Raw genomic sequence first — 25,769 nt, 5'->3', positions numbered from 1 at the left:
TGCTCAAAGTTATTTGATTTATGGGTCAATCACCCATTGAGTGCTTCTAGGGCTTGTCATTGAGTCTACAAGTCATAAGAGTCATTTTCATGTATGGAAGACCCTTTTGGGCATGTTACATATTGTAAGGAAAATTTATTTGAGTCAAATTAGAGTCAAAGACCCTCCAAGACCTTGTCATAGTGCTACAAACTAGTTGGCCTTCAAAAGGAGCAAGTTGGGCCTATTAGGGCACTCAAGAAAACCTATATATAGGAGCATTTGATCTCATTCAAAGACACATTCATCCAGCAACAAGAAGTTTGATCAAGGCAAGGAGACCTAAAGAAGAGCAAGGAAGAGGAGGTGAAACAAGCAGAAGAAAATCAAAACTTTTGGATTTGTTTTTGGTTACATCTCTTCTCACATGCGAGATCTAGGGCATCACCTTGCTGTAGTAAGGACGAGTTGCAGAAGAAGCCGAAGTTTGGGTGGCAAGAAGTTAATTTTGCAAGCATAGTAATCAAGGGAGAGAAGGCTGCCCTAGTGAAGAAGAAAAGAAGCAAAAATCACCATAATACCCTCACATGTGCCATCTATGGTTTCTGCAGCAACAGGTCGAAATTACAGTCAAAGTTGCAGGTCCAAAATCTTGGTAAAAGGAGAAGTGGATGCTGCTGGAAGGCACATTTGACTTGGGTTAACTTTAATATAAGTAAGTGCTTCAAGGAGAAGTTTGACTTGGTCTTGGAGGAGTCTTGGTCAAGGGTCATAGGTCTTGGAATTCGTCAATTGAAGTTCTATAAGAGGAGAAGAATTCTTGTGGGTTTTCCTCTCAATAGGAGAGGTTTTGGCCCTGGCTGATAGCCTAAATCTTGTGTCCTCTTGTCTAATTGTTCATTATTGTTTGGTAGTTGTTTGATGATAAGAACACTAACTATATTCATGTGAAAGAAGAAGATAATCAAGTTAAGTAAAAATACATCACAAGCAATTATCAAAGTAAGAGAAATCACCTAATTTGTTGCCTCTAGATTTCTCAACATGGTTTCAGAGCTAAGGTGACTACGACAAGAAGAAAAGGCAACTTAAAGATCATTATTGAAGAAGGATAAATAAGGGCTGAGCACAAGGAAATAATCAAGAAGAACTAACCCGCTCATCATCTTGAAGGAAGGAACTAAGAAGACCTCAAAACTCTAGCTCATTCAAAGACAAGTTCTACGCTTGAAGCATTCTTGGGAAGCTCACACATCATCATCTCAAGGAAAAGAAGACCTTAAGGACCCCACCTCCACTCAAAGAAGGACTGCACACTTGAAGCGTCTTGAAGTCCCCATTTCAAGGAACCAAGAAGAGGCATTGGCATCATCATCAAGGAATCAGGTGATCTCCTTCTCTTTGAATTAAGGATCACTTTTCAAGGCATACTTGAAGGAAGACATCTTCATCAAGTAGACATCTTCTATTATCAACATCATCAAGTTGAAGATTTGTTAAAATTGGAAACTAGGGCAAAACTTCATGCGGGTCATCTTATTCATGGCTGATAATATGTTCATTAGATTTCTCTCGTCGAGAGGTGTAGGATTGATATAAAGGTCATCAATTCCGATAAGTATTCATGGAGATATGAATTTATTTTGATTATGGAATTATTATCAAGCCGACCTACAACTCATGTAGGCTCAGAAGCCCAACAGTCACATCTATTCAATCACCAACATTGTGTATAAATATAGGAGGACTTTTCCTCATTTGGACTCACTCATTTCATCACATCTCTCTTTCTCTACTGCGCAGAAAAGAGTATCTTCTCTACTGTGCAAAGAAGGATCTCTCTCTCACACATGTGAAGCCGGAAGCTGTTGAACCTGAAGCTGCAATTGCAGATCCCAAGTTTGACCAGCGTTGACCATCAGATCTCCTCCTTAGAACTGTGCTGTAGGTCCATCTAGATCTCCTCTGAAAGCCGCAACTTTTGGTGGTGGAATCAAGTCAATCCGACGGACGGTTTGCAAGATATCGACTGCCCTAGTTTGAAGGAAGCTGCTGAAACCGACGCTGCAACTACAGAAGTAAAGTTTGACCTGCGTGGACTAGAAGATCTCATCATCTGAAATGCGCTGTAGGTTTATCTGAACCTCCTTTGGAAGCCACAACTTTTGGTGGTGGAATGATGCCGATTCGACGGTCGGTTTGTGAGATATCGTCTGCCCTAGTTTGATGATGAAGCCACTAATGTTGATGCTGCTGATCTAGGGTTTGCTACTGCTGATATAAATCAGATTTATTGTACTATTTCTCTTTGCTGAATTATTGAAGATAAAAGAAGATTTGATCAAAGGGTTTCCCCACACATTGTGGGGTTTGTCCCTGGCTAGCTGCCACATCTTGTGTCTCTTGTCTTGGCTTGTTTTCTGTCGATCGTTTAATGTTCTATCTGCACTTTACTTTATGTACATGTGATTGCTAATCTGTGGAATATAATAAGAAAAAGAAGTAAACTGTTATAAGCATAGAACATACCATAACTTAACATGGTATCAGAGCTGAGGTGAAGACAAAGCCCGAGCAAGAGCAAGAGCAATCACTGAAGAGAAGATTGGCAAGGCTATCCTAAAAGAACTATGGGGTCCTCAACACTATTTCCTGCCGAAGACAAGCTCCGTGAGAAAGCTGACTATCACGGATGGAAGATGTCTATCGATATAACCTTAGAAGATCAAGGAGTGCTGGACCATGTAAGAGGCAATATTGTTGAGCCTCCATCAAATGCATCCGCTGCTGCCTAGAACAAATGGAAAAATGGAGAAGTCAAAACAAAGAAGATCATCCGGGACTCTATCGACAAGCACTTGGTGGGCTACATCTTTGAACTAGACACCTCCAAGGAAATCTACGATAGACTGGTGAGTATCTTTAAAGTTAATGATGCAAATCAAGTTTTGAGGGAAATCAAGAAGGGTAAAGATGATAGTATGCAAGCATACTTCTTAAGAATCACCGAGATCAAGAACGACCTCCTATCTATTGGGGAGACTATTACTGACAGAGAAATGGCACTCATGATTCTTGGAGGATTACCATCTGAATGGTATGTGTTCAGGACTACTCTTCTGAACAATAATATAATTCCTGGTTTTGAGGAATTAATGGCTAGATGCATTCAAGAAGAAACAAGGGTAGAAGAGCAAGAAATGCCCATGCCTAAAGGTCCTCCTGCTGCTTTTTCTTCTCATGCTAAGAAAAGAAATAATTCTGGGTCTAAATTGAAAAGAAAGGCTAGACCTAAGGGTGGAAGAAAAGGACGATGTTACATCTACGATAAAGCAGGTCACTATACAAGGGAGTGCCTTGATAGAAAGGACTCACACCGGGACGATGATCAAAATCGATCTGATGGCAATCAAAAGAATGACAAATTCAATAGCAAAGGTAAGAGGAGAGCTGGGAATCAAGGAAGAGGACAACCATTCAAGAAGGCTAGAAATTCCAGGATGTATTAAATGCACCTGACCTCAAAAAGAACCTGGTGTCCATCTCGGCAAGGGAAGACTAAGGCTACAAGGTAACCTTCAGCGATGGCAAGGTACGTATATGGAAAAATAATTTTAAAGATGCCTTTACTCTTGGGTTTCGTGTTGATTCATTATGTCAGGTTGATGGAAGTCCGCTAGGTGTCATGTCTTATGACACATCTCTTCAGTGCGAACTTTGGCATCGGAGGTTTGCCCCCCTTCATTGTAAAGCTCTACTCGGTGTAAGACAAATGGTGACAGGGATGCCCGAATTCCGAGTAGAGAAAGAAGGTGTATATCCAGGATGTGCCGAAGGAAAGCTCAAAAGAAGACCATTCCCCTCAAGCCAAAGCAAGACCTCTAATAAATTACAGTTGGTTCACTCAGGCATGTCTGAGGTTGGCATTAAGAGGGAGACTACTACACCACATACTCCTGAGCAGAATGGTGTGGCGGAAAGGAAGAACCGTACGGTTGTGGAAGCTATCTCTATGGGTAGATGATGTTACAATGCTTGATGTGGAAGAACCGATGGATCCTATTTATCCACCCGAGCCTTCCTCTTCCAGGAAGAGGCCTTCATGGCTTAGGGGGATACTTGATGATGCTGAAAGAGATGCTGCACCCTGAGGAACCTTCTGTGAAAGTAAGAAACCCAACAGGTATCAGGGATACCTGACCATCATGAGCACGATCATACAAAATGAGCCTTCATCATTCTTAGATGCCGTCAAGCATCAAGTATGGAAGGATGCTATGACCAAAGAATATGAGTCTATTATGGAGAATGATGTCTGGGAAGTAGTTCCTAGACCCCAGGACAAGACAATTGTTACTTCAAAATGGCTTTACAAGATAAAGCTGCAGCAGATGGAAGTACGGAATAGTATAAGGCTCGTTTTGTTGCTCGTGGTTTCTCCCAGAAGGAAGGTATAGACTATGATGTGATATTTGCACCTGTTGCCAGATATACGACCATCCGCTTGATCATAGCCCTTGTGGCTTCACAAGGATGGAACCTACATCAGATGGATGTCAAGATCGCATTCTTACACGGTTCGATTAAAGAAGAGGTCTATGTGGAGCAACCCGAAGGATTTGAGATTTATGATTGAAAATCTCATGTATGCAGGTTGAAGAAGGCTCTCTATGGGCTGAAGCAAGCACTCCGAGCATGGTATGAGCGGATCGATAGCTACTTGATGAAGCTGGGATTCACTAGGAGTGAAGCCAATGCTAACCTTTACCTTAAGGTTGAAGATGACAAGCCTCTCATACTGGTGTTGTATGTGGATGACCTCTTCCTAACAGGTGCATACCCTCTCATTCACAAATGTAAGAGGGAGTTGGCTTCTGAATTTGAAATGAAGAACCTAGGACTTGAAATGTGGCAGAAGTCAAGGGAAATTTTCCTATCTCAAGAAAAATATGTGGTGAAGATTCTGAAAGGATTTGGTATGGTGGACTGCAAGCCTGTGACTACCTCAAGGATCCTAACTTTTAGAAGTTATATGGTAGTGATGTCGGACCAGATTTGGGAAATGCCTTTGAGTTTCAAAAACTCATTCGCGTTGATGTTCTTGGTGAACCTCCGTTCGAACATATATTTTGCAGTTAGCATTGTGAGCTCATATTTGGTTGAGCCTCACTAGATTGGTGCCAAGAATCTTCTGAGCTATCTTCAGGACACAATCTCTCATGGATTGAGATACACTGCCGGAAATATGAAACTGCATGATTATTCGAATGCTGATTAGGCAGGTAGTGTGGAGTATCACTGGAGCACTTTTAGTGTTGTTTCTCTTTGGATTCTGCTTCGATATAATGGATGAGCAGGAAGCAGAAGTCGGTTGCCATAAGCACCGCCGAGACCGGATACATATCTACGGGTATGAACTCGTATGAAGCTATCTGGTTAGGGAAGCTCTTCAATGAGCTGTTTGAACACATACCACTGTGATTCTCTGTAACAACCAGAGGTGGAATTCGATTATTGAGGAATCCCGTATTAGTCAATTGCTCCAACAGATAAACATAATTTGGGATATGGTAAGTCGATGAGCAAGGAGGCTCCATCGCATTAAGATGATGTGCAGGTCGATACACCTTGTCAAAGCCCCGAGGAAAGATCTAATCTGTGATTTTCCCAAACGACTTGGAGTCGTCAAGAAACTCTTGTACAAGGGTCCTGCATGTTGCATACATTGAGCTCTGGGAGCTCTGAGGGCTTACGGTTCTTACTGGAGCAACATACGACCACAGGGTGACTCACCCTCTCCTGGTGGTGCGCACTGGAACAAGATGATTCGCTCTCTTGTGGGACAAGATGATTCGCTCTCTTGTGGAACAGGATGATTCGCTCTCCTGTGTAGCAGGATGATGTGTTCTCCTGTGAGGCTTGGATTGATGTGTTCTCCATGTCGATTGTAGCAGGATTGATGTGTTCTCCTGTGAGGCCTGGATTGATGTGTTCTCCATGGCGATTGTAGCAGGATTGATGTGTTCTCCTGTGAGGCCTGGATTGATGTGTTCTCCATGGCGATTGTAGCAGGATTGATGTGTTCTCCTGTGAGGCCTGGATTGATGTGTTCTCCTGTGAGGACAGGATTGATTAGTTCTCCTGTCGAGGCATCCTACCCATGTAGTTTGGGACTCATGGGAAGTACCTCTCATCTGATCAATGAGCAGGGAAATGAAGTTAGGGACCATAGTAGTACCGATGGACGCATCGTTGTATCTACCGTACTCCCTACGCTAGGATGACCTCCATTGATCTGGAACCAGTGGTACGCACTTTGACACTGCGATACTGGTCAGGGACCAGTGGTAGGAGTTGTACCATACTATGACACTAACTTCGTGTCGGTTGAGACTGGTCTGGGACCAGTGGTACATACTCTGAGACTGACTTCGTGTCAGTGCAGAGTGGTACATTCTATGACACTGACTTCGGGTCGGTTGTTATTGGTCTGGGACCAGTGGTACGTACTCTAAGACTGACTTTGAGTCAGTGGAGGATGTCACTGGTCTGGAACCAGTGGTAGGAGTTGTACTCACTATGACGCTGACTTCGGGTTGGTTGAGACTGGTCTGGGACCAGTGGCACATACTCTGAGACTGACTTTGAGTCAGTATGATACATCCTTGATCATTTCTTCTTCTTCATAATTCGGACAAAAGTAGAGCAAAACAGAACAAAGCAGAGCAGAGCATAACAAAGCAGAGCCATACAGATCAGTACAGCGCAGAACAAGACAAAGCAGAACAGGCAGAATAGAGCAGAGAAGGGCAATGGTCAGGCTGTAGAGGGCAGTGCATTTGATGGATGAATAGTAACGACCAATAGACAAATTGCAGATGAAGTTCTCCCTAGTTGAGAGGGAGTGTTAAAATTGGCAACTTGGGCAAAACTTCATGTGGGTCATCTTATTCATGGCTGATAATATGTTCATTAGATTCCTCTCATCGAGAGGTGTAGGATTGATATAAGGATCATCCAACTTCGATAAGTATTCATGGAGATATGAATTTATTTTGATTATGGAATTATTATCAAGTCGACCTACAACTCATGTAGGCTCAGAAGCCCAACAGTCGCATTTATTCAATCACCAATGTTGTGTATAAATATAGGAGGACTTTTCCTCATTTGGACTCACTCATCTCATCACATCCCTCTCTCTCTACTGCACAGAAAAGAATCTCTTCTCTACTGCATAGAAAAGTGTCTCTCTCTCACACATGTGAAGCCGGAAGCTGTTGAACCTGAAGCTGCAACTGCAGATCCCAAGTTTGACCAGCGTTGACCATTAGATCTCCTCCTTAGAATTGCGCTGTAGGTCCATTTGGATCTCCTCTGAAAGCCGCAACTTTTGGTGGTGGAATCAAGTCAATCCGACGGACGGTTTGCAAGATATTGACTGCCCTAGTTTGAAGGAAGTTGCTGAAACTGAAGCTGCAACTGCAGAAGTAAAGTTTGACCTATGTGGACTAGAAGATCTCCTCATCTGAACTGCGCTGTAGGTTCATCTGAACCTCCTCTGGAAGCCGCAACTTTTGGTGGTGGAATCATGCCGATCCGACGGTCGGTTTGTGAGATATCGTCTGCCCTAGTTTGATGATGAAGTCGCTAATGCTGATGCTGCTGATCTAGGGTTTGCTATTGCTGATATAAATTAGATTTATTGTACTATTTCTCTTTGCTTAATTATTGAAGATAAAAGAAGATTTGATCAAAGGGTTTCCCTACACATTGTGGGGTTGTCCCTGGCTAGCCGCCACATCTTGTGTCTCTTGTATTGGCTTGTTTTCTGTCGATCATTTAATGTTCTATCTGCACTTTACTTTATGTACATGTGATTTCTAATCTGTGGAATATAATAAGAAAAATAAGTAAATTGTTATAAGCTAAGAACATACCATAACTTAACAAGATTTCATCATCTAGGAGTATCTTCACTTGACAAGTAAGTACCTTTATATCTATGTCTGAATCTATCAAAATGACCTCATTTTGCAAGGAGAGCAACAAATTGGTTGGGTCATCAAATTTCCTTGCATGGAAGAAGAGGACAGATTTGATCCTCATAGAGAATGAAGTTATTGGGCATGTTAAGGGTTCAATCACTGAACCACCAAAAGAAGAAGCTCAAGGTCTAGCAAAATATATGAAAGGAGAAGTAAGGGCTCAAAGAATCCTTGTAGAGTCAATCAAGGATTCCCTTATCCCTTATGTAGCAAAGTTATAGAACTCAAAAGAAATCTATGATAAGCTGGTAGAATTATTCTCCGTAAGCACTGCAGGTATATCTTTGAGAATCGAGTTGTACAAAATGAAGGTATCAAAGGAAGAGGGGATACCCTCATATCTTATGAGGGTGTCACAAATAAGAGACCAACTACAAGAGTTGGGGGAAATAATGCCTGACAGAGAGATGACCATCGTTGTGCTTAATACACTACCTGATGAAAGGGGTAACTTTGTATCAAGAATCTATGGAAAGAAGGAAGCTACTCCATTCAGTGAACTTTGGTCATTATGCAAGATTGAAGAAACCAGATCGAAGGAAAAAAGTAATGCTGGATCAAATGAACAAGTTCAAGCATTTGTTGTGCTAGGAGAAAAGGAAAGTTTAGGAAGTTTTGTCCTCAAAAAAAGAAGAAGATCGATATGTCAAAGATCCAATGCTGTGGCTGTCAGGAATATGGGCATTTCAAGAGAGATTGTTCTAAACTCAAGAAGGACAACAAGAAAATGAAAGAAAGGAATGAAGCCCATGTCACTGAAGAAGTGGAAGAACCTGAAAAGAGGAAATCATAGGAGGAAGCGAAAGATCTATACTGTGATTGAGTTAATCTCCCTCGCTTAGTTCTTTTCAGCGTTTGTAAAAGATAGCTATCATGATAGGAAGCATCACAAGGATGATAGATTGCATTAGAATTGAGATAGAGATGACTTCATCATAAAAGGCATGGAAGCATAGTTGGAGTAGAAAGTCTACATGGTTGTAGCAATCATCATGATAGAAAGAAAGTAATTAATGGCATCTCCATTAGAAGCATTCAAGGATAACCATAACAACAATATATATGGTTGAAAGAAAGTCATCTAGCATGACAAAAGATAGAAAGAAATCATCATACATCATCATTAGGAAGGAGCATTTGCAAGAAGAGGATAATCAATATCCTCCATTGGAATCTTCATTAGAAGGTTCACCTCAACTTGGAAGAAGTAAGTGTCTCGGTGATGGTCTACATTCAACTTTGTGTGGGATCCTTTGTTTAGAAGAATGATGGTATAGGAGTGCAACATGGTTGAAGTACTTTCAAGCAAGGAAAGGAAGTTGCCAAAGGAAGTCTAGATGACCAAAAGGAGAAAAGAGGTACACATATATTTGCTGGATTAAGTCATGTCATTATATGTAATTGCAGATAGAATTGTTGAATGCTCTATCTCATGAGCATGATTGAAGAAGGATCTCTTCCTTTAGAAAGATGCATGAAGGCATATGCCTTGAACTAGTTCACATATTGATAAGATGAAATCAACATAATATGACCTCATATGGAATATGAGGTGGTTGACAAAGATGAAGGAACTATGTATAGAAGTTCTTGGGGAGCAATATGTGAAGAAAGCAAGAAGAGTTCGTGAAAGATGCAACTATTGTCACATAAGATAGGATAAGTGATCAATATCTGATAACTGGAAGAATAGACTTTGATAAAGTTTGTAAAGGAAGGAGACCCTTGATATTGAGAGGCTTGGAGATGTGTTTATGAATGTACAAGATGTTAATGTTGCAAGAAGCAAATGTCATGATGAAAGGCCATCATAAAAAGGTAATTTTGATTTGATATTCATTTTGATTTTTGAAATCATCTGGTTGGGTTGAAACAAGGCAACCAAAAGACAGTTGTAGATGTCACCTACAACTAGTACTCATGGGAATGGATGGAAGATCCTGAAAGAAACATGACTTGGAAGAGGTAGCTATGTGAAGAAAAGCTAGATGTGGACTAGAAGATCACTTTCCGATGCAAAGAAGGATGACATGACTATTGGTTCAACACTATGGTTCATTGAAAGGAAAGTGATGGATGGCCGATGCCCTACGAAGAAGATCTAGAAGATGAAGGCTCCATAATGAAGAAGATGAAGTTCATGACATTGAAAGGAGGAGCCCTACAAGTAGCTGATAGTACCATGATCTCCACCAAAGAGCAGATAGCTGTTGTTGGTAACAAGTCCCTAGTTAAGAGGGAGCTTGGACAAGTCCCTGGGTAAGAGGGAGCTTGGGTATATTCCTTTTATAGGAATGAGTATATCTTCCCTAGTTGAGAGGGAGAGATAGACACATCATTCTTGTCTTCATATTATGAAGAAAGAATGGAGGATTGGGTAAGCATCTGAGATTGATTCTGATACTCTTTGAGGATGTGGTAGGGCATCCAATAGGTAAGAGTAGTCGAAGAGGAAATTCCTTGAGGATGTGTTATTCCAAGATAGGAATTGTCCTAAAAGGACATACCTTGTGAACACCCGGGTGGGGTATGTGCCTTGAGAGACAATGATGATGGTGTCTATCAGTGATTGGTCTTGCCATCATTGTGCTCTAATCTTGTGGAGAGATAGAGCTATTAGTCAAGGCCTTGCTATGTGACAATGCTGGTTGGTATGATGAGATGCTATAACATAAGCTAAGGAAGTAGCTTATGAGATGGCTTACCAATCCGACTCTTCTTATGAGAATTCTTCAGTTTGAGAATGTCCAAGTACCTTGTATAGATTATGAATACCTCCCTAGTTAAGAGGGAGTGTTGAAATATGTAACTAGGTTCGGTCTTCATAATGACATATGTAATCATGATTTTATGTATTTGATGTAAAGAGAAAAATAAATTTATTATTGTCATTCTTGAGGCATGGGTTTCATGCTCAAGGTTATTTGATTTATAGGTCAAGCACCCATTGAGTGCTTCTAGGGCTTGTCATTGAGTCTACAAGTCAAAAGAGTCATTGTCATGTATGGAAGACCCTTTTGGGCATGTTACATATTGTAAAGAAAATTTATTTGAGTCAAAATTAGAGTCAAAGACCCTCCAAGACCTTGTCATAGTGCTACAAACAAGTCGCCCCTCAAAAGGAGCAAGTCGTCCTATTAGGGCACTCAAGAAAGCCTATATATAGGAGCATTCGACCTCATTCAAAGACACATTCGTCCAACAACAAGAAGTTCGATCAAGGCAAGAAGGAGACCTAAAGAAGAGTGAGGAAGAGGAGGTGAAACAAGCAGAAGAAAATCAAAACTTTTGGATATGTTTTGTGTTACATCTCTTCACACGTGTGAGATCTAGGGCATCACCTTGCTACAATAAGGATGAGTTGTAGAAGAAGCCGAAGTTTGGGTGACAAGAAGTTAATTTTGCAAGCCGAGTAATCAATGAAGATAAGGCTGTCCTAGTGAAGAAGAAAAGAAGCAAAAATCACCATAATTCCCTCACATGTGCCATCTAGGGTTTCTGCAGCAAGGGCTGAAAATTGCAGGCCGAAATTACAGTCAAAATTGTAGGTCCGAAATCTTGGTCAAAGGAGAAGTGGATGTTGCTGGAAGGCACATTTGACTTGGGTTGACTTTAAGAGAAGGAAGTGCTTCAAGGAGAAGTTTGACTTGGTCTTGGAGGAGTCTTGGTCAAGGGTCATAGGTCTTGGAATTCGTGAATTGAAGTTCTATAAGAAGAGAAGAATCCTTGTGGGTTTTCCTCTCAATGGGAGAGGTTTTGGCCCTAGCTATAGCCTATTTCTTGTGTCCTTTTGTCTCATTGTTCTTTATTGTTTGGTAGTTGTTTGATGATAAGAACACTAACTATAATCATGTGAAAGTAGAAGATAATCAAGTTAAGTAAAAATACATCACAAGCAGTTGTCAAAGTAAGAGAAATCACCTAATTTGTTGCCTCTAGATTTCTCAACATCCTGCATGTAAAGAGTTACACAACTTTGATTTGAGTATCAAAAGATATTGGATAGGGTCTAGATCCCCCTAAACAAACAATGGTATTTCCCACAAATCTCATAATAAATGGGGTAGCGGAATATCAAGTGCTTGTCTATCTCAACCTCACGAAGATGGTACAATGCGCAGATCCTCTCTGCCCATACAATCAGGTGGTCCATATAAACTCAAAGTCTATGTGAACCCACTTGGCACTGGTGTAGGGGGACATAAAGAGAGTGCGCCTAATGACGAGAAGTATATGGGGGTTGCATAATGAGTCCACCCCTCACCTTTATGAAGTGTTTAGCATAGAAGACCATCTTTAGAGATAACCTGTCCTGAGGGTTTGTCCAAGTGACTTGCAAAATTTGTTTGTATATGTCATCCTGGGACCTAGAGGATCTTGTTCAACTCTTGTCTAGTAGGTAGGAGGTGGCCAAGTTCATCCACAAAGTATTTGAAAGGAGGAAGGCAATCCATCGAAGGTTTGAGACCCCTGTAAACCAACACTTGGTGTGACCATGAGGGAAAGATAAGGTAATGGACTCTGATGAGCAATAGCCCATCTATGGGTACTGGGCTTGACTCGTCATTGAATCGATGAAACCTTGAAGGCGAAATCCCGTGAAGTGAAACTAGGTAGAAAATAGTCTTGAGCTGGAAGATGTGAGCACCAAACTCTACAAGGATGATGTGTTAGGCACTATTTGTTTGCATTTGATATTGTATCAAAGGAGAAGTGCCTGCACTCTCTCTAGTAAAGCCTAATTAGCCTCCAATAAACAAGGTCCCCAAAGCTTTGAACTGTAGAGGATTGTAGGCTGAATAAGGGAATCCAGGAGATACTTCTTAGACAGAATGTCCTCAGAACAATGATGGAAACACTGTCTCTCATGAGTAGCTAAGCAACCATACCCTCTGTTTACATGAGGTTGACAAGCATGTCAAAGACTAAAGCGAGGTCTAATATCCCAAATGGAATATTTGGCTAATTTTTGGTATTAAGTTCAACCAAAATTCTTCATATAAAAATTTCATCCATTTAATAGAAAATTGCTAGTAAAATATAACAAGCAAAATATGACAACTCAAATAACACAATAAATGGAAACAAGCTCAGCTTATTTTATTAACTGGAAGAGGATTTACAAACTGAGTAGCTGAGATAAATAAACTGACCTCCAAAATAATCTGCTCCAATGCTAACCCGAGCCTCCAAAACTCGCTGAAAAACTAATAAGTGCCCTTGTGAATTCTGAATGAATTTTGAATGAATTCACCGAGGGATGAGATAGGTTTTCGTCCAATCTCATTGGATAACCCAAGGGTTTCTGTCCTGGGGCTACTGAAGCTGAGAACTAGGTTCTCCAAACCTCGCCAAAGACAAATAAACAAATCCAAGATCTCTCAAATGATTGGCTTTCCCTCCTTTTAAATATTGGATAGACCTCTCTTTGACCTTCTAGAAGTACTTTATTTTATTATTTTAATTTCCATTCTGGAAGATTCTCCTCCTTATTTTATAACTTTTCCCCCTTTTTGGCCTATCTCCTTCAATTAAGTATTTTCCCCTTTTTATTTAATTGACTAATTAAATCCACTTTTAATATACGAAAAATGGTAAGTCCGCCTCTACGATTTCTTAGGCCACTGAAAGTCACTTTTCATCATCCCATCATGTTGATCTCTTCGTTCTGGTTCCAATAGGCTATTACACTAAGTTGTTCCTCCAAAACCATCCGGGCCCTTTGATGATGTAATCTCGCTCCTGTAAACTGGCTACCACCACCTTGGAAGTCCATCTTGACTGCATCATAAGGGAAACTGAAAATGGGGACATTACGTGAGGCCCTGTGACTTATACCCCCGAATAAGTACAAGTGTTGGTGACTTGAATCACCTCTCCCCAAAAAAATAAATGGTGGTCTAGTAGAGTCTCCTTCGACACATTGAAGATCATCACCTTGGTTTTACTAAGGTTGGTTTGCAAATGTAGAAGATCACAAAAAAGTGCCAAAGCATCTAACTGAATTTGCTGCTCCTTTGCAAATGACACCAAGAGTATCACATCATCAATAAATAGCAGAATAGAGTTTAAGAGCTGGTATAGGAGGCACACATAATTGCCCTTGATATGAGCCTGTAGAAAGGACTCAACTCATCTATGTAGATAACAAAAATGGCGGGGGATAGAGGAAACCCCTGTTTGATCCCAATGGTACTCTTGATAAAATTAGAGATCCCATGTGTAGCATGGAGACAACCAAGAACCAATAAGTACAACTATGCGATGGCATTCAGGGGCATCACAAAAATATTGATGACTCAAACTCTTTGGAATAAGGCCTCATGAGGGATAGTGTCAAAATCTTTTTGGAAGTCTAGAAACAAGCAATAGACTTTCAAAAGTGATGTTGCACCTCCTCAGTAATGAACCACTCACCCTATGGTCGCTCATAGCTCCAAGAATGTAATGTTCCAAACTAGGAAAAATAGTGCTATGCAAAGCAAACAATAAAAACAACACCATAAAATTGAAACATTCAGTGCATACACATAAAAAGTCCAAGAATAACCAATAGCTGAGCCATTTTATTATAATCTAGGAGGAAAGTACAATAATGTGGAAGTGGTGCACCTAGGCTTGCCTCAATGGCAAGCGTGATCAAGCCCAGGTGGTAATATGTCAAGCCCAGATGGCATAAATAATGGCTGCAATGATGCCTTGTGCTGCCCTTGTGAAACTGTGTTGTTTGCTGCAAATATGCTGCTGGAAACCACACCTCTGGTGCCTAGAAAATTACGGGAAATTACCCCCGACATCTCCACCAAATACCTAGAATAACCCACGAAGGAATTGACCAAATGTTGACCTCCGAATTTTGGCCCAATTTCCCCTTAGCTCCTCTCGCTGCTAGCTGAGTTGGGACCCCTGTTTGACCCCTTAGATCTGCCCAGAAAATTCTATAAAATTAGGAGTGTGATCCTTGCCCAAAACCTAGAAAAATTTCGAAAGGGTTTCCCTTGGTTCCAACCTTCAAAAATTGACCCTTCACAGCTTGGCCCTCCTCCAATTTCAAATTTTGTTGCTGTCACTGATCTTGTCAATCTCTGCTCTTCCAACTCCAGCAATCCTCCTCAAGTGGCCCTCCAAATGATCACCTGCTTCACTCGACCAACTCTAGCTCTACAATTCCTTCCTCCAACTCCCACGTGAGCCCAGTGATGGCTCTCTGCACAGGCCCAGGTGACTGTAAATCAAACTGCTCCAATGCAACAACCTCCTGCTCCAAAACTCTCCCGAAAGGTTGATCCTCCACTGTAGCTCCAATGCCCAAACTCCCCCGACAGTTGCTGCCCGGATGAACCCACAAGCAACACCTGCGTGTTCCCCTTTTGTGTCCTCCAGAAACACGCACTAGCTGAGACAAATGCTGAATGATGTGACTGTGAAACTCCACCGGCTCTCCTCCAAGGTAGTACGAATTGCCTTCCTAGGGTGGCACTCGAAGTCCACTGAAGCAAGGGTTGAGATCTCCGCTCGGAGACACTCGTGTGCTAAACAACACAATAACCCGACTAAGTAGCTCAAGCAACTAAGGTTGAGTTCAATATGTCAAAAAGATACCAAATGAGGTTGAGCCTCCTCTATTTATAATTCGTGGGCCTCTTCTCCCATGTGGGCCCCCTCCAACTATTCGACTTTCCCTCCTTAGTCATTCGAACTTCCCTCTAAGGTGGTGCGTATTTCCTTGTGTGGGTGGCCCCCACGCTATGCCAACAAAATATTTCGGCCCCTTTTTTCCCTCCTAAGTCTTTTCCAAAAATCACATGGGTCCCATGGCCTCCAAAATTGTCGAAATTGTAGAATAAATAAACCTGTAACAATTTAATTTCAGAAGGGACATTACAGTCCCCAAGCAACTTCAACACCGGATGCTCATGTATGTGTTCACCCTCCCAGGTGGCATCCTCATCCGGCAAGTTCCTCCAATGCACCAAAAATTGCTTGTCCTCCAGCAATGCCTGAACAAGCGCCTCCTCTATCTGCTAATTACCCCTATCACCATTAGTAATACCGGGGTCCCAAACGTGCTGTTGAGTCATCCTAGGTCCCTGCACTGTCCTGGCATGAAAGAATCCCTCAATACTAGGATCCCAATCCATCCTGTCCCACCTGAAGCTCCCCTCGCTCCACTCACTATCTTGTCCGGTATAAATACCAGAAGTCCCCCACGCCATTGGTGACTCGCTAAAGCCCAAAGGAAGACCTGAGTGACCTCCCCCTGTTGTAGCCGGTTGACCCCTAATGGTCGCTGAGCTATCTAGCACTGTGATGTTTGGGTCCCATGCTAGTCATAGAAGGGTGCCACCATGTTGTCTTCGCACCACTCTGGCTCTAGTTAACTGCCCACCGTGCATACACTGTACCCTCCTCTCCTGGAACTCAATGGTGGAATACTGAAAGAGGCGAGACACATCCTGCCCTGACATCTCCATGATGCCAAAGTCTACCCATCAAAATCTAACTCTGAGTCGGTGCAACCACAAAGAAAGCCTGCGTTGCCATCCGATGAAGGCCACTGTTTATCCCCATGTGCCAATCCCAGAGTGAACTAGACCACTCTTTGCCACAACTCCGACCATCATGAGACAGAGTGATCTATCAATCAACTGAATCCCTGCATCCCCTAGTTGGACCTGCTGCAACATAGCTCTGACAACTACAGGAATCCATCCATGCCTCATCTCTAGTCCCTGCATGTGATCAAAATATAGGCTCCATATATCGTGGGCTAATCTGATGCATGCTAATCTACCTTGTGCCTACCACTGTGTAGTACTGATGATCGCTGAAAGCCACGTGTTCCAAATAGCTATGGTGGGCCCCAGTATTGTAGCAATAATGCTACAACTCCTGGGGCTTCCTATCTCTAATTTTATCGACCCGGTAGTTCGTACAAACTTGGAAGCGACGGTGCTGTATGCACAAGTACTAGTTCTTGTCGCAGCGGTCACTTGGTCAGCTGGCACAAGTCCGCTAGGGCTCAAGCCAACTTCTATATGCTCTCAGAAGAAGCTTGCTAAATGATGGACGAAGGCGATCTCAAAGGAAACTAATCTACTTTGCAAAAATGAACTGAAAGCCAAAAAGAAACACAAACCCTAGCAAACCCTAGCAAACCCTAATTCTACCAGCTAGTCCTACTGATGCAAAGGAAGGAATGCAAACAATGAAAAGAGATGCCATTACTTCTAGGAAGGTAAAATGCATGTGTCTAAGTTATCACTATCTGAAGAAATCATCTTTTTGTATTTTTGATTAAGTTGTTGAAATTATCATGCATGTGCTTCTAACTAGTTTTCCACTGTGCAGGGATGGATCAAGGGATGAAATGCTTTGGGAAAGGTTGGGATGGTACAGAGAGGGTCTAAGGGATCCCCAGTATCCTTTCTGAGAGTTTCACAAAGTCTGGATGACATGCAACCGTGTTCATGAACTTCTACAGGAAGTCTGCAGGGGTTTCTACAGGATGTTTAGGATTTCTACAGGATGTTCTGTAATTCTTCTACAAGATGTTTACGAATTGGATTTTTGAGGATGGGTGGTTGATGGAAGATGCATGGATGGTTATGGAGGTAGGATGGGGGTCTGAAGTGACCCAGGAACTGATGGATGGAGTGGTGAGATGATGTGGAAGGCTGACTTGGCTTGAAGGTAGTTGAGACAACAATGGAGAAGAAGGTAAGGTTACTTGGCAAAAGAGAAGATGGGAGATGAGGGAACAGACTTGGTGATGGAGGAGCTGATCTGAACGAGGCTCAAATGAACGAGGAGGTGATGAAGATGCCCTGCATAGTGGTTACTTGATCAAACCAACTACATCTTGCATGCAATCGAAATATCATGTGATCTATCTAACAAGTTAATGAAATCGGTGGACATCAACCTTATTCATGAAAAGAATCACGTACAACCTGTGAACAAAACATTATCAAAGAGATATAAACGCATGAATAACTCCTACCAATCTATCTTAAACATAAGAAACTACTTTAACCATCAAAAGCAACCTAAGTAACAAAGCATGAATTAAATCTAAAGAGCAGATTTTTTTTCAAGAACGCAGCAACACATAAAGATAACCAAGGGAGGTATTGGGCGCTTGAGATGGGCCCAACCCCAAGAACTACAGCCTCCCAAGAGAGATTTAGAGCTGGTGCAAAGCTGGATTCATCTTTATTAATCAAGAAATGAAAAGTTACATCAAAACTGTCCACAAGGAGAGCTTGAACATGAGCTGAAAGCAAAGCTGATCTATTGCATAAAAATCGAACTACAAACTAGCTAACTAATGGCTAAACCAAAATGACTAACTGGCTACAAAATGACTAACCACTAGCTAACCAAAATGAGGCCCCAAGCCTTCTTATTTATACAATTTGAGGACCCAACAGTCCTCCTAAAAGTTAGGGACTTGGCTGCCCAAGACTTGTAGTTAACAGCAGTCCAACTTGACTTGCTTGGCTGCCCTTGAGCTGATTGATTCGGTGGCCCTTGAACTCCGAGCTGATGGTGGAGAATTCGAGGTAAGGGCCCATAAATGAGGGGGACACCTTCCTACAAATCCTCTAGCTTGTTCTCCCACGAATTTGGCTGCCAAGTGCTCATTAAGACCTTCAAATTTGTCTCTAAGTTGACCAAAAAGGCTACACAAAGCACCCATTAGACTTGTTGGCATAATGACTAACCAAATTCACTCTATTAACATAAAAATAATCAAAAACATGCAATAAACAAATGAGACTGGTGGATTAAGTCAAATTAGGAGGTTGGATGAGCCCAAATATTTGTCCATTTTTGGGGCTCATCATCACCCCCCTACTGAAAGTGTTGCTCATCCTCTGAGCAACCAAATCTCTCCCCTTGTCTTTGATGGCCCTGGTGGCTTCCTTGGCTAACATCTCAGCCGATTTCTCCTTTCTTGGCTTCCTGTAGAAACGGTCTCTGTCTTCCTGTAGAAACAGTCTCTGTCTTCCTGTAGAAACAGACTCTGTCTTCCTGTAGAAACAGTCAGCACCACTGTATCCTGTAGAAACAGTCTGCTAACTTCCTCTGAACCACTTTTCTCTGATTTTGCTTGCTTGGCTGGGGGTGCCTTCTCCTTGAGCTGTGCTGTGGCTGCCTTGGGTGTGTCCCTACTTGTTTGGCCTTTTTCAGTCTCCTCTGCTCGTGCTTGCAACCGCTTCTCCCTTGGCATTTGTGTTATTTTACCACCCCCTGCTTTGGCCTCAACAGCTTGTCCTTTTCCCTCATTCCTCTGCCTGTTCCTTCTGTGGTGGTCTTTTTGTGTTTGTTACATCATCATTGAGACCCTCACTGTTGCTTCTTTATCATATCCATGAAGTCTACCTGAAGGTTAGATCTCCATGTGTGTCTAAATTGTGATTGCAACCGTGGAATTCAAATACCCATTGAGAGATATCAATTTGCAGTTCACACTGAGGTATGCAAGCCAATATAAACTGTATGTTGAGCTCCTTGATCATAGGACAGATCCTGCAACTGCATCTCTTTGATCTCCATCAAGTGGAGTCCAGCATTGCAAATTCGAACAATTTTACTGAGTATGCAAGCACTGTTAAGTGCACCAAATCCAGATGACCCTCTTTTCTGAAAATATTGCAAAACACTGGAAGACAAATGAAATTGAGGCTGTGGAAACATCAAAAGAATGGATAAGGCTGTATGCAAGTGGGGCTTGACATTCTACATCGATTCATTCAATAATACTGTTCTAATGTGGTATTTGTGCGAATGAACAGGCCTTGTATGAGTGGTTCTTTTCTTTTTTCTTGCAGCCACTGTTCCTATTTGCACCTTGTAAAACTTGCTGGCGAAACTGCCATTGAACTGGAATGTATCTTTTTCACCTATATCCCTGCCCATAGGTTCTTTACGCAGTACATTTTCCCTTTACACAGGCAAGAGATTGCAAGCACCTTTTCAGATCTGCAGCTAGGATATTTGTTGCCTGTTCAAACAGCATTAGAATACACATCTGATAAGTGGAAACATTAAGTTCACACACAGCCCAGATTTCTGTGGGCAGGTTACAACATGCACCTAGCTGTGTTGGCCATGAACCTGTTGTGAGAACTTGCACGGCCAAAGTAGGCTCTTCGCTGATTTCATTGGATCCTTCCGACGGTTATCATCAACAAACAAAGAAATATATTCTGGTGACATTGTATTCAAATTAATAAAGAATCCCAATGATGAATTCAAAGCATTTTGGAAAGTTTTATCATTGCTAAATGCCATGCTAATAATGTTGTCATACTTATCAAGAAGGTGTTTGCACAAAGCCAACTGAATCTTTCAGCGTTTTCCTTCTGCAGAGCTGTTCTCTGCCTTTCCTGTAGACGACATCCTGTAGAAACGCCTGTAGAGCGTGATTCGGCCTTTGAATGATCTTTGCATGCGGGAGAATTGTTAACAAGCCCAAAAACTTGATGAAGGACGTGAGTTTAACATTTGCAAGTGTAAATGAACAACAGTTAGCAAGTGTACATGAACAACAATTAACGTGAGTCTTCAGCCGAGCGTTCCTTTATTCACTGCGTGATTTGTGGTGAGGTGGCAGAGACCTGCACTTAGCCCATGCAAACTGTTCGTCCCCTGCAGTTCCATCTGCCTGTAATCCCTTACCATTTGTTTCACTGGAGTTTAAACTATCCACAACTGGCTGTGTTTTGTTTTTGAACTTCACGTGAATGGCTGATCCATGCATGCGTGATTTTTGCCTTGCTGAGTGCAATTGGACGTGGCTCCCTTCTTGGCTGAATCCACTCATCTCATTCATTCATGCATTGCTTTAGATTAGATCTACGCAAACAGAGGAACAAGGTTAAGTCACGTACCTCGAAGTTGAATGGCTGCCGTGAGCTGTTGTGGGCTGTCATTGCTGCATGCATTTGATTTTATGGTTGCATGATGGCTTGGTTGCTGATTCATGGCTGGTTTTCTTGTGCAGGTGTCCTCTGGCCAGATGCATGCAACAAGAGTTCATTTCCACGTTCAGATCTGCATCCTGAAACTGCTGCCATTGAATTTTCACAGGACCAGAACTTCTTTTTGCCATTTCTCCCAAACGGCAAACCGGATTGAGCTGAAACTCGGTGGGCATGTTCCTACCATCATGATGCATCTCCCATAGCAAATTCGTGATCAATGGATGCACGGATTTCGAGAAAAATGGAAAATGGCTGAAGATTTCAGAGGTCGATTTCTCGGAAACCGTGCATCGGAATCGGCTGAAACTGCTTGGGTAGGCTACTATCACCCACGTGCATCTCCCCATGAAACAAGTTTTGAAACGGATGCACGGTTATGGAGAAAATGCAAAAATGGCTGATGGTGATGGAGGCTGATTTCTTGGAAACCGTGCATCGGAATTGCGTGAAACTGCTCAGGCATTTTGTCATCAACCTTGTACAATTCCCCATGAAACGGTTTGTCAAATGGATGCATGGTTTTCAAGTTATGGCAAAAACAAATTCTGCTCTATGGATTTTTGCTTCAAGGTACTTTGCATGTGCTTGCATGGGATGACAAAATGAATTTTGGCTGTGATGCAGGTATGGAGATGATGGGGGAGGAGTTGGAAAATTGCAGGAGGACTTCTGAACCTTTGAGGAAGCTACCATGCTTGCCAAACCACTTTTTGAAATGCATGCCTAGTTTCCCATAATTTCTACAGGAAGATCCTGTAGAAGCACAATGAGAAGCACAAGGAGGTGGAAAAAATGATGGATGAAGGCAAGGGATGGACACACAAGTGCTTGTAGGCCTAATCAACAGATTCCCACTATTAGATTCACTTTTGAAATTGGATTTGGCTCGTCCAAAGGTTCTACAGGATGTTTCCTGTAGAAATACAGAGCTTCCTGTAGAAGGCAAAAAAGATTCCTTTGACCTTGATTTGAGTGCTCCTCCTGTCATGAAACGTCCTTCTTGAACCTGCAATGTCATTGCTGCAACATGAACTTATTCAAATGGAGATTAGCTTTATTTTTCTTTTTCTTTTTTCCTTTTTTTTTTTTTTGAAAAACAACTAGGGCGCCTCATGGAGGTTTTCACCCTAATTGCCTGCCCTGGGCGCCTCCAAGGAAGGTTTTCACCCAGGGATCTTATTCCCTTTTATTTTCTTTTCTTTCCAACCCATTGACCGCCTCATGGAGGTTTTCAATCAATGAGCCAATCTAAGGCGCCTCCGAGGGGGTTTTCACCTTAGATTTTTATTTTTCTCTTATTTTCATTTTTTCATTTCTTTACTTTTTTTCTCTTTTTTTTCATTTTTTTCTACCCTACCCTACTTGAAAAACAAAATCATTTTCAAGTATAAGAATACTTCCAATGGAGCCATGTGCACATCGAGATTAGAGACAAAATGATGTGAAGGCTCAAAATGCATGCTTTGACAGGTATCCAGATCTCAGAGACCAAATGCTCTGGCTTTGGAGGGATCAAACAAAACTGAGGAAGAAAGTACCGCTGCAACTTAGTGACCTTCTGAAACCATATCTCAATATAGCTTTGATATCCTTGGTTCTTTTGCTGATCTGGATCATTCTTCATGTCACCTTCTAACATGACTTTCTCATCTTCCTCTTTTTGCTGATCTTTCTCTTGAATACATGGAAGATCTGATGGTAACCATGAAGGAACTCTCTCGATCTCTGATTCTGAGCTCTTCTCTTCATTAAGTGCAGCCCATGGTTCTTTGATCTCCTCTTTGGAATCTTCTTTTGCTTTTGGTCCTTCAATGCTTTCAAGATGATCTCTTTTTTGCATTACTTTTCCTGAGCTTTGGTGAACATCATTGAGCTCACGAGGAATCATTTGCACATGTTGTGCCTCAGATTTGCAATTGGGTTGAGCTGCTCCATTGCATGGTTTTGGAAATGGAGGTACGGGTAGCTGAGTGGAGGTGTGAAATTGAGGAGGCGGCGATGGTTGTGGATGAGCAGGTGGTGGAGGAAAATGAGTGGGATGAGAGTTGTACTGGGGCCTCCACTCCTGATAAGGTGCATTCCACTGAGGTTGTGGCTGAGCATAAGAGTGAAACGAATGAGCAGCTGGTTGGGCATAATATGGATCTGTGAAGGAATAAGGAGAAGGTGTGAGCCAGGAAAGATGAGCAGGGGGACCCCAAGAAGGCATGAAGGTGGCTTGGTAAGGGTCATAATAGGTCTCGGGTGTCCCTTGTAGTTCCTGCTGGTAGGGTATGGGTCCATGTGGCCTCCTTTGGTTCATATAATAGAGTGATTCAGTGGCTCCCTTGGCTCTTTGATATGTAGCTTTGATTCTGGGCAAGGAAGGGCACTGATCTGTAGGATGGTATTCTTCACAGATGAAACACACTTCTAGAGAGTGCATTGGACATTCGTTCCTAGGATGCTTTCTAGTGCACCTAGGACAAAAAATGGCCAAAGCCCTCTTGGCTTCTTCTTGCTTATTTTGGATCCGCAAGGCATCCAGTTGCATGGCAAGAAACTGCCTCATATCACTCTTGAAACCTTCGATCTGATTTTCAAATTCATCTTTGGACAAGGCACTGCTCCAATCATTTCTGCTTGTAGCCATTTGCTTCAGAGGAGTGTTTCTTTCTTCTTCTCCCCTAGAGGTTCTTCAGATATGTCTTGATGTCCACCCAGGGGTTCTTTCATCACAGCCATCGAAGAAGAACGTTGGCTGTGTGAAGTAGTGGGGGGGTTGTGCAATCATTTTTCTAACTTATCTCTACTCCTACAAAGCATGAAATGAAATCTTTTTGGTTGATTTTTTTGTTTTCTTTCTACTTCTACTTGCAAAACTAAAATAGATTGAACTGCAACTAACTATCTTGCTGAAATGAAAATGCGGAATTGAAATGAAAGCAGGAAAGGACTAATCTATTTTGCTCAAATGAAATTGCAGGAATGAAATGCTAGGCTACGCTTGCGAAAATGAAATTCTAATCTACGCTTGCAGAAACGAAATTGCGGAATTGAAATGCTAATCTATGAAAGCAAGAAATGCTATTCTAGGAAAGCAGGAAATGCTAATCTATGAAAGCAGGAAAGGCTAATCTATGAAAGCAGGAAATACTAATCTATGAAAGCAAGAAATGCTAATCTACTTTTGCATAAATGAAATTGCATAAGGGAAATGAAATAAACTACTTAGCAGAAGGTTGTAAAGGAAAATAGAAGAATAGCAACAATCACCAATACTCTGCCGCTTCCCCGGCAACGGCGCCAAAAAGATGGTGGGCCCCAGTATTGTAGCAATAATGCTACAACTCCTGGGGCTTCCTATCTCTAATTTTATCAACCCGGTAGTTCGTACAAACTTGGAAGCGACGGTGCTGTATGCACAAGTACTAGCTCTTGTCGCAGCTGTCACTTGGTCAGCTGGCACAAGTCCGCTAGGGCTCAAGCCAACTTCTATATGCTCTCAGAAGAAGCTTGCTAAATGATGGACGAAGGCGATCTCAAAGGAAACTAATCTACTTTGCAAAAATGAACTGAAAGCCAAAAAGAAACACAAACCCTAGCAAACCCTAGCAAACCCTAATTCTACCAGCTAGTCCTACTGATGCAAAGGAAGGAATGCAAACAATGAAAAGAGATGCCATTACTTCTAGGAAGGTAAAATGCATGTGTCTAAGTTATCACTATCTGAAGAAATCATCTTTTTGTATTTTTGATTAAGTTGTTGAAATTATCATGCATGTGCTTCTAACTAGTTTTCCACTGTGCAGGGATGGATCAAGGGATGAAATGCTTTGGGAAAGGTTGGGATGGTACAGAGAGGGTCTAAGGGATCCCCAGTATCCTTTCTGAGAGTTTCACAAAGTCTGGATGACATGCAACCATGTTCATGAACTTCTACAGGAAGTCTGCAGGGGTTTCTACAGGATGTTTAGGATTTCTACAGGATGTTCTGTAATTCTTCTACAGGATGTTTACGAATTGGATTTTTGAGGATGGGTGGTTGATGGAAGATGCATGGATGGTTATGGAGGTAGGATGGGGGTCTGAAGTGACCCAGGAACTGATGGATGGAGTGGTGAGATGATGTGGAAGGCTGACTTGGCTTGAAGGTAGTTGAGACAACAATGGAGAAGAAGGTAAGGTTACTTGGCAAAAGAGAAGATGGGAGATGAGGGAACAGACTTGGTGATGGAGGAGCTGATCTGAACGAGGCTCAAATGAACGAGGAGGTGATGAAGATGCCCTGCATAGTGGTTACTTGATCAAACCAACTACATCTTGCATGCAATCGAAATATCATGTGATCTATCTAACAAGTTAATGAAATCGGTGGACAGCAACCTTATTCATGAAAAGAATCACGTACAACCTGTGAACAAAACATTATCAAAGAGATATAAACGCATGAATAACTCCTACCAATCTATCTTAAACATAAGAAACTACTTTAACCATCAAAAGCAACCTAAGTAACAAAGCATGAATTAAATCTAAAGAGCAGATTTTTTTTCAAGAACGCAGCAACACATAAAGATAACCAAGGGAGGTATTGGGCGCTTGAGATGGGCCCAACCCCAAGAGCTACAGCCTCCCAAGAGAGATTTAGAGCTGGTGCAAAGCTGGATTCATCTTTATTAATCAAGAAATGAAAAGTTACATCAAAACTGTCCACAAGGAGAGCTTGAACATGAGCTGAAAGCAAAGCTAATCTATTGCATAAAAATCG

At 41.9% G+C, this 25,769-nt stretch overlaps 2 protein-coding genes across 2 annotated transcripts in view; one reads left to right on the top strand and one right to left on the bottom strand.

Moving 5' to 3' along the window:
• LOC149205359 (uncharacterized) overlaps positions 1–19,952 on the bottom strand; it is a 51,466-nt gene extending 31,514 nt beyond the window's left edge. Inside the window, exons 1-2 of the mRNA XM_089396042.1 lie at positions 19,797–19,952; positions 19,506–19,676 (exon numbers count right to left, since the gene is read on the bottom strand). Of these exons, the coding sequence (XP_089252168.1) occupies positions 19,506–19,676; positions 19,797–19,952 (327 nt within the window). The remainder of the gene's footprint in view (positions 1–19,505; positions 19,677–19,796) is intronic.
• Positions 1–25,769, top strand: part of LOC149205358 (uncharacterized) — a 95,047-nt gene that overhangs the window by 56,094 nt on the left and 13,184 nt on the right. The gene's annotated exons all lie outside the window — the stretch shown is intronic.

Source organism: Pinus tabuliformis, chromosome 1_2 (assembly GCF_031772625.1).
Source record: "Pinus tabuliformis cultivar Carrire ecotype Pingquan chromosome 1_2, CPIR1, whole genome shotgun sequence".
Classification (NCBI taxonomy): Eukaryota; Viridiplantae; Streptophyta; class Pinopsida; order Pinales; family Pinaceae; genus Pinus; species Pinus tabuliformis.
The sequence above is the reverse complement of the archived record's forward strand: the minus strand, read 5'-3'. Positions and strand labels throughout refer to the sequence as shown.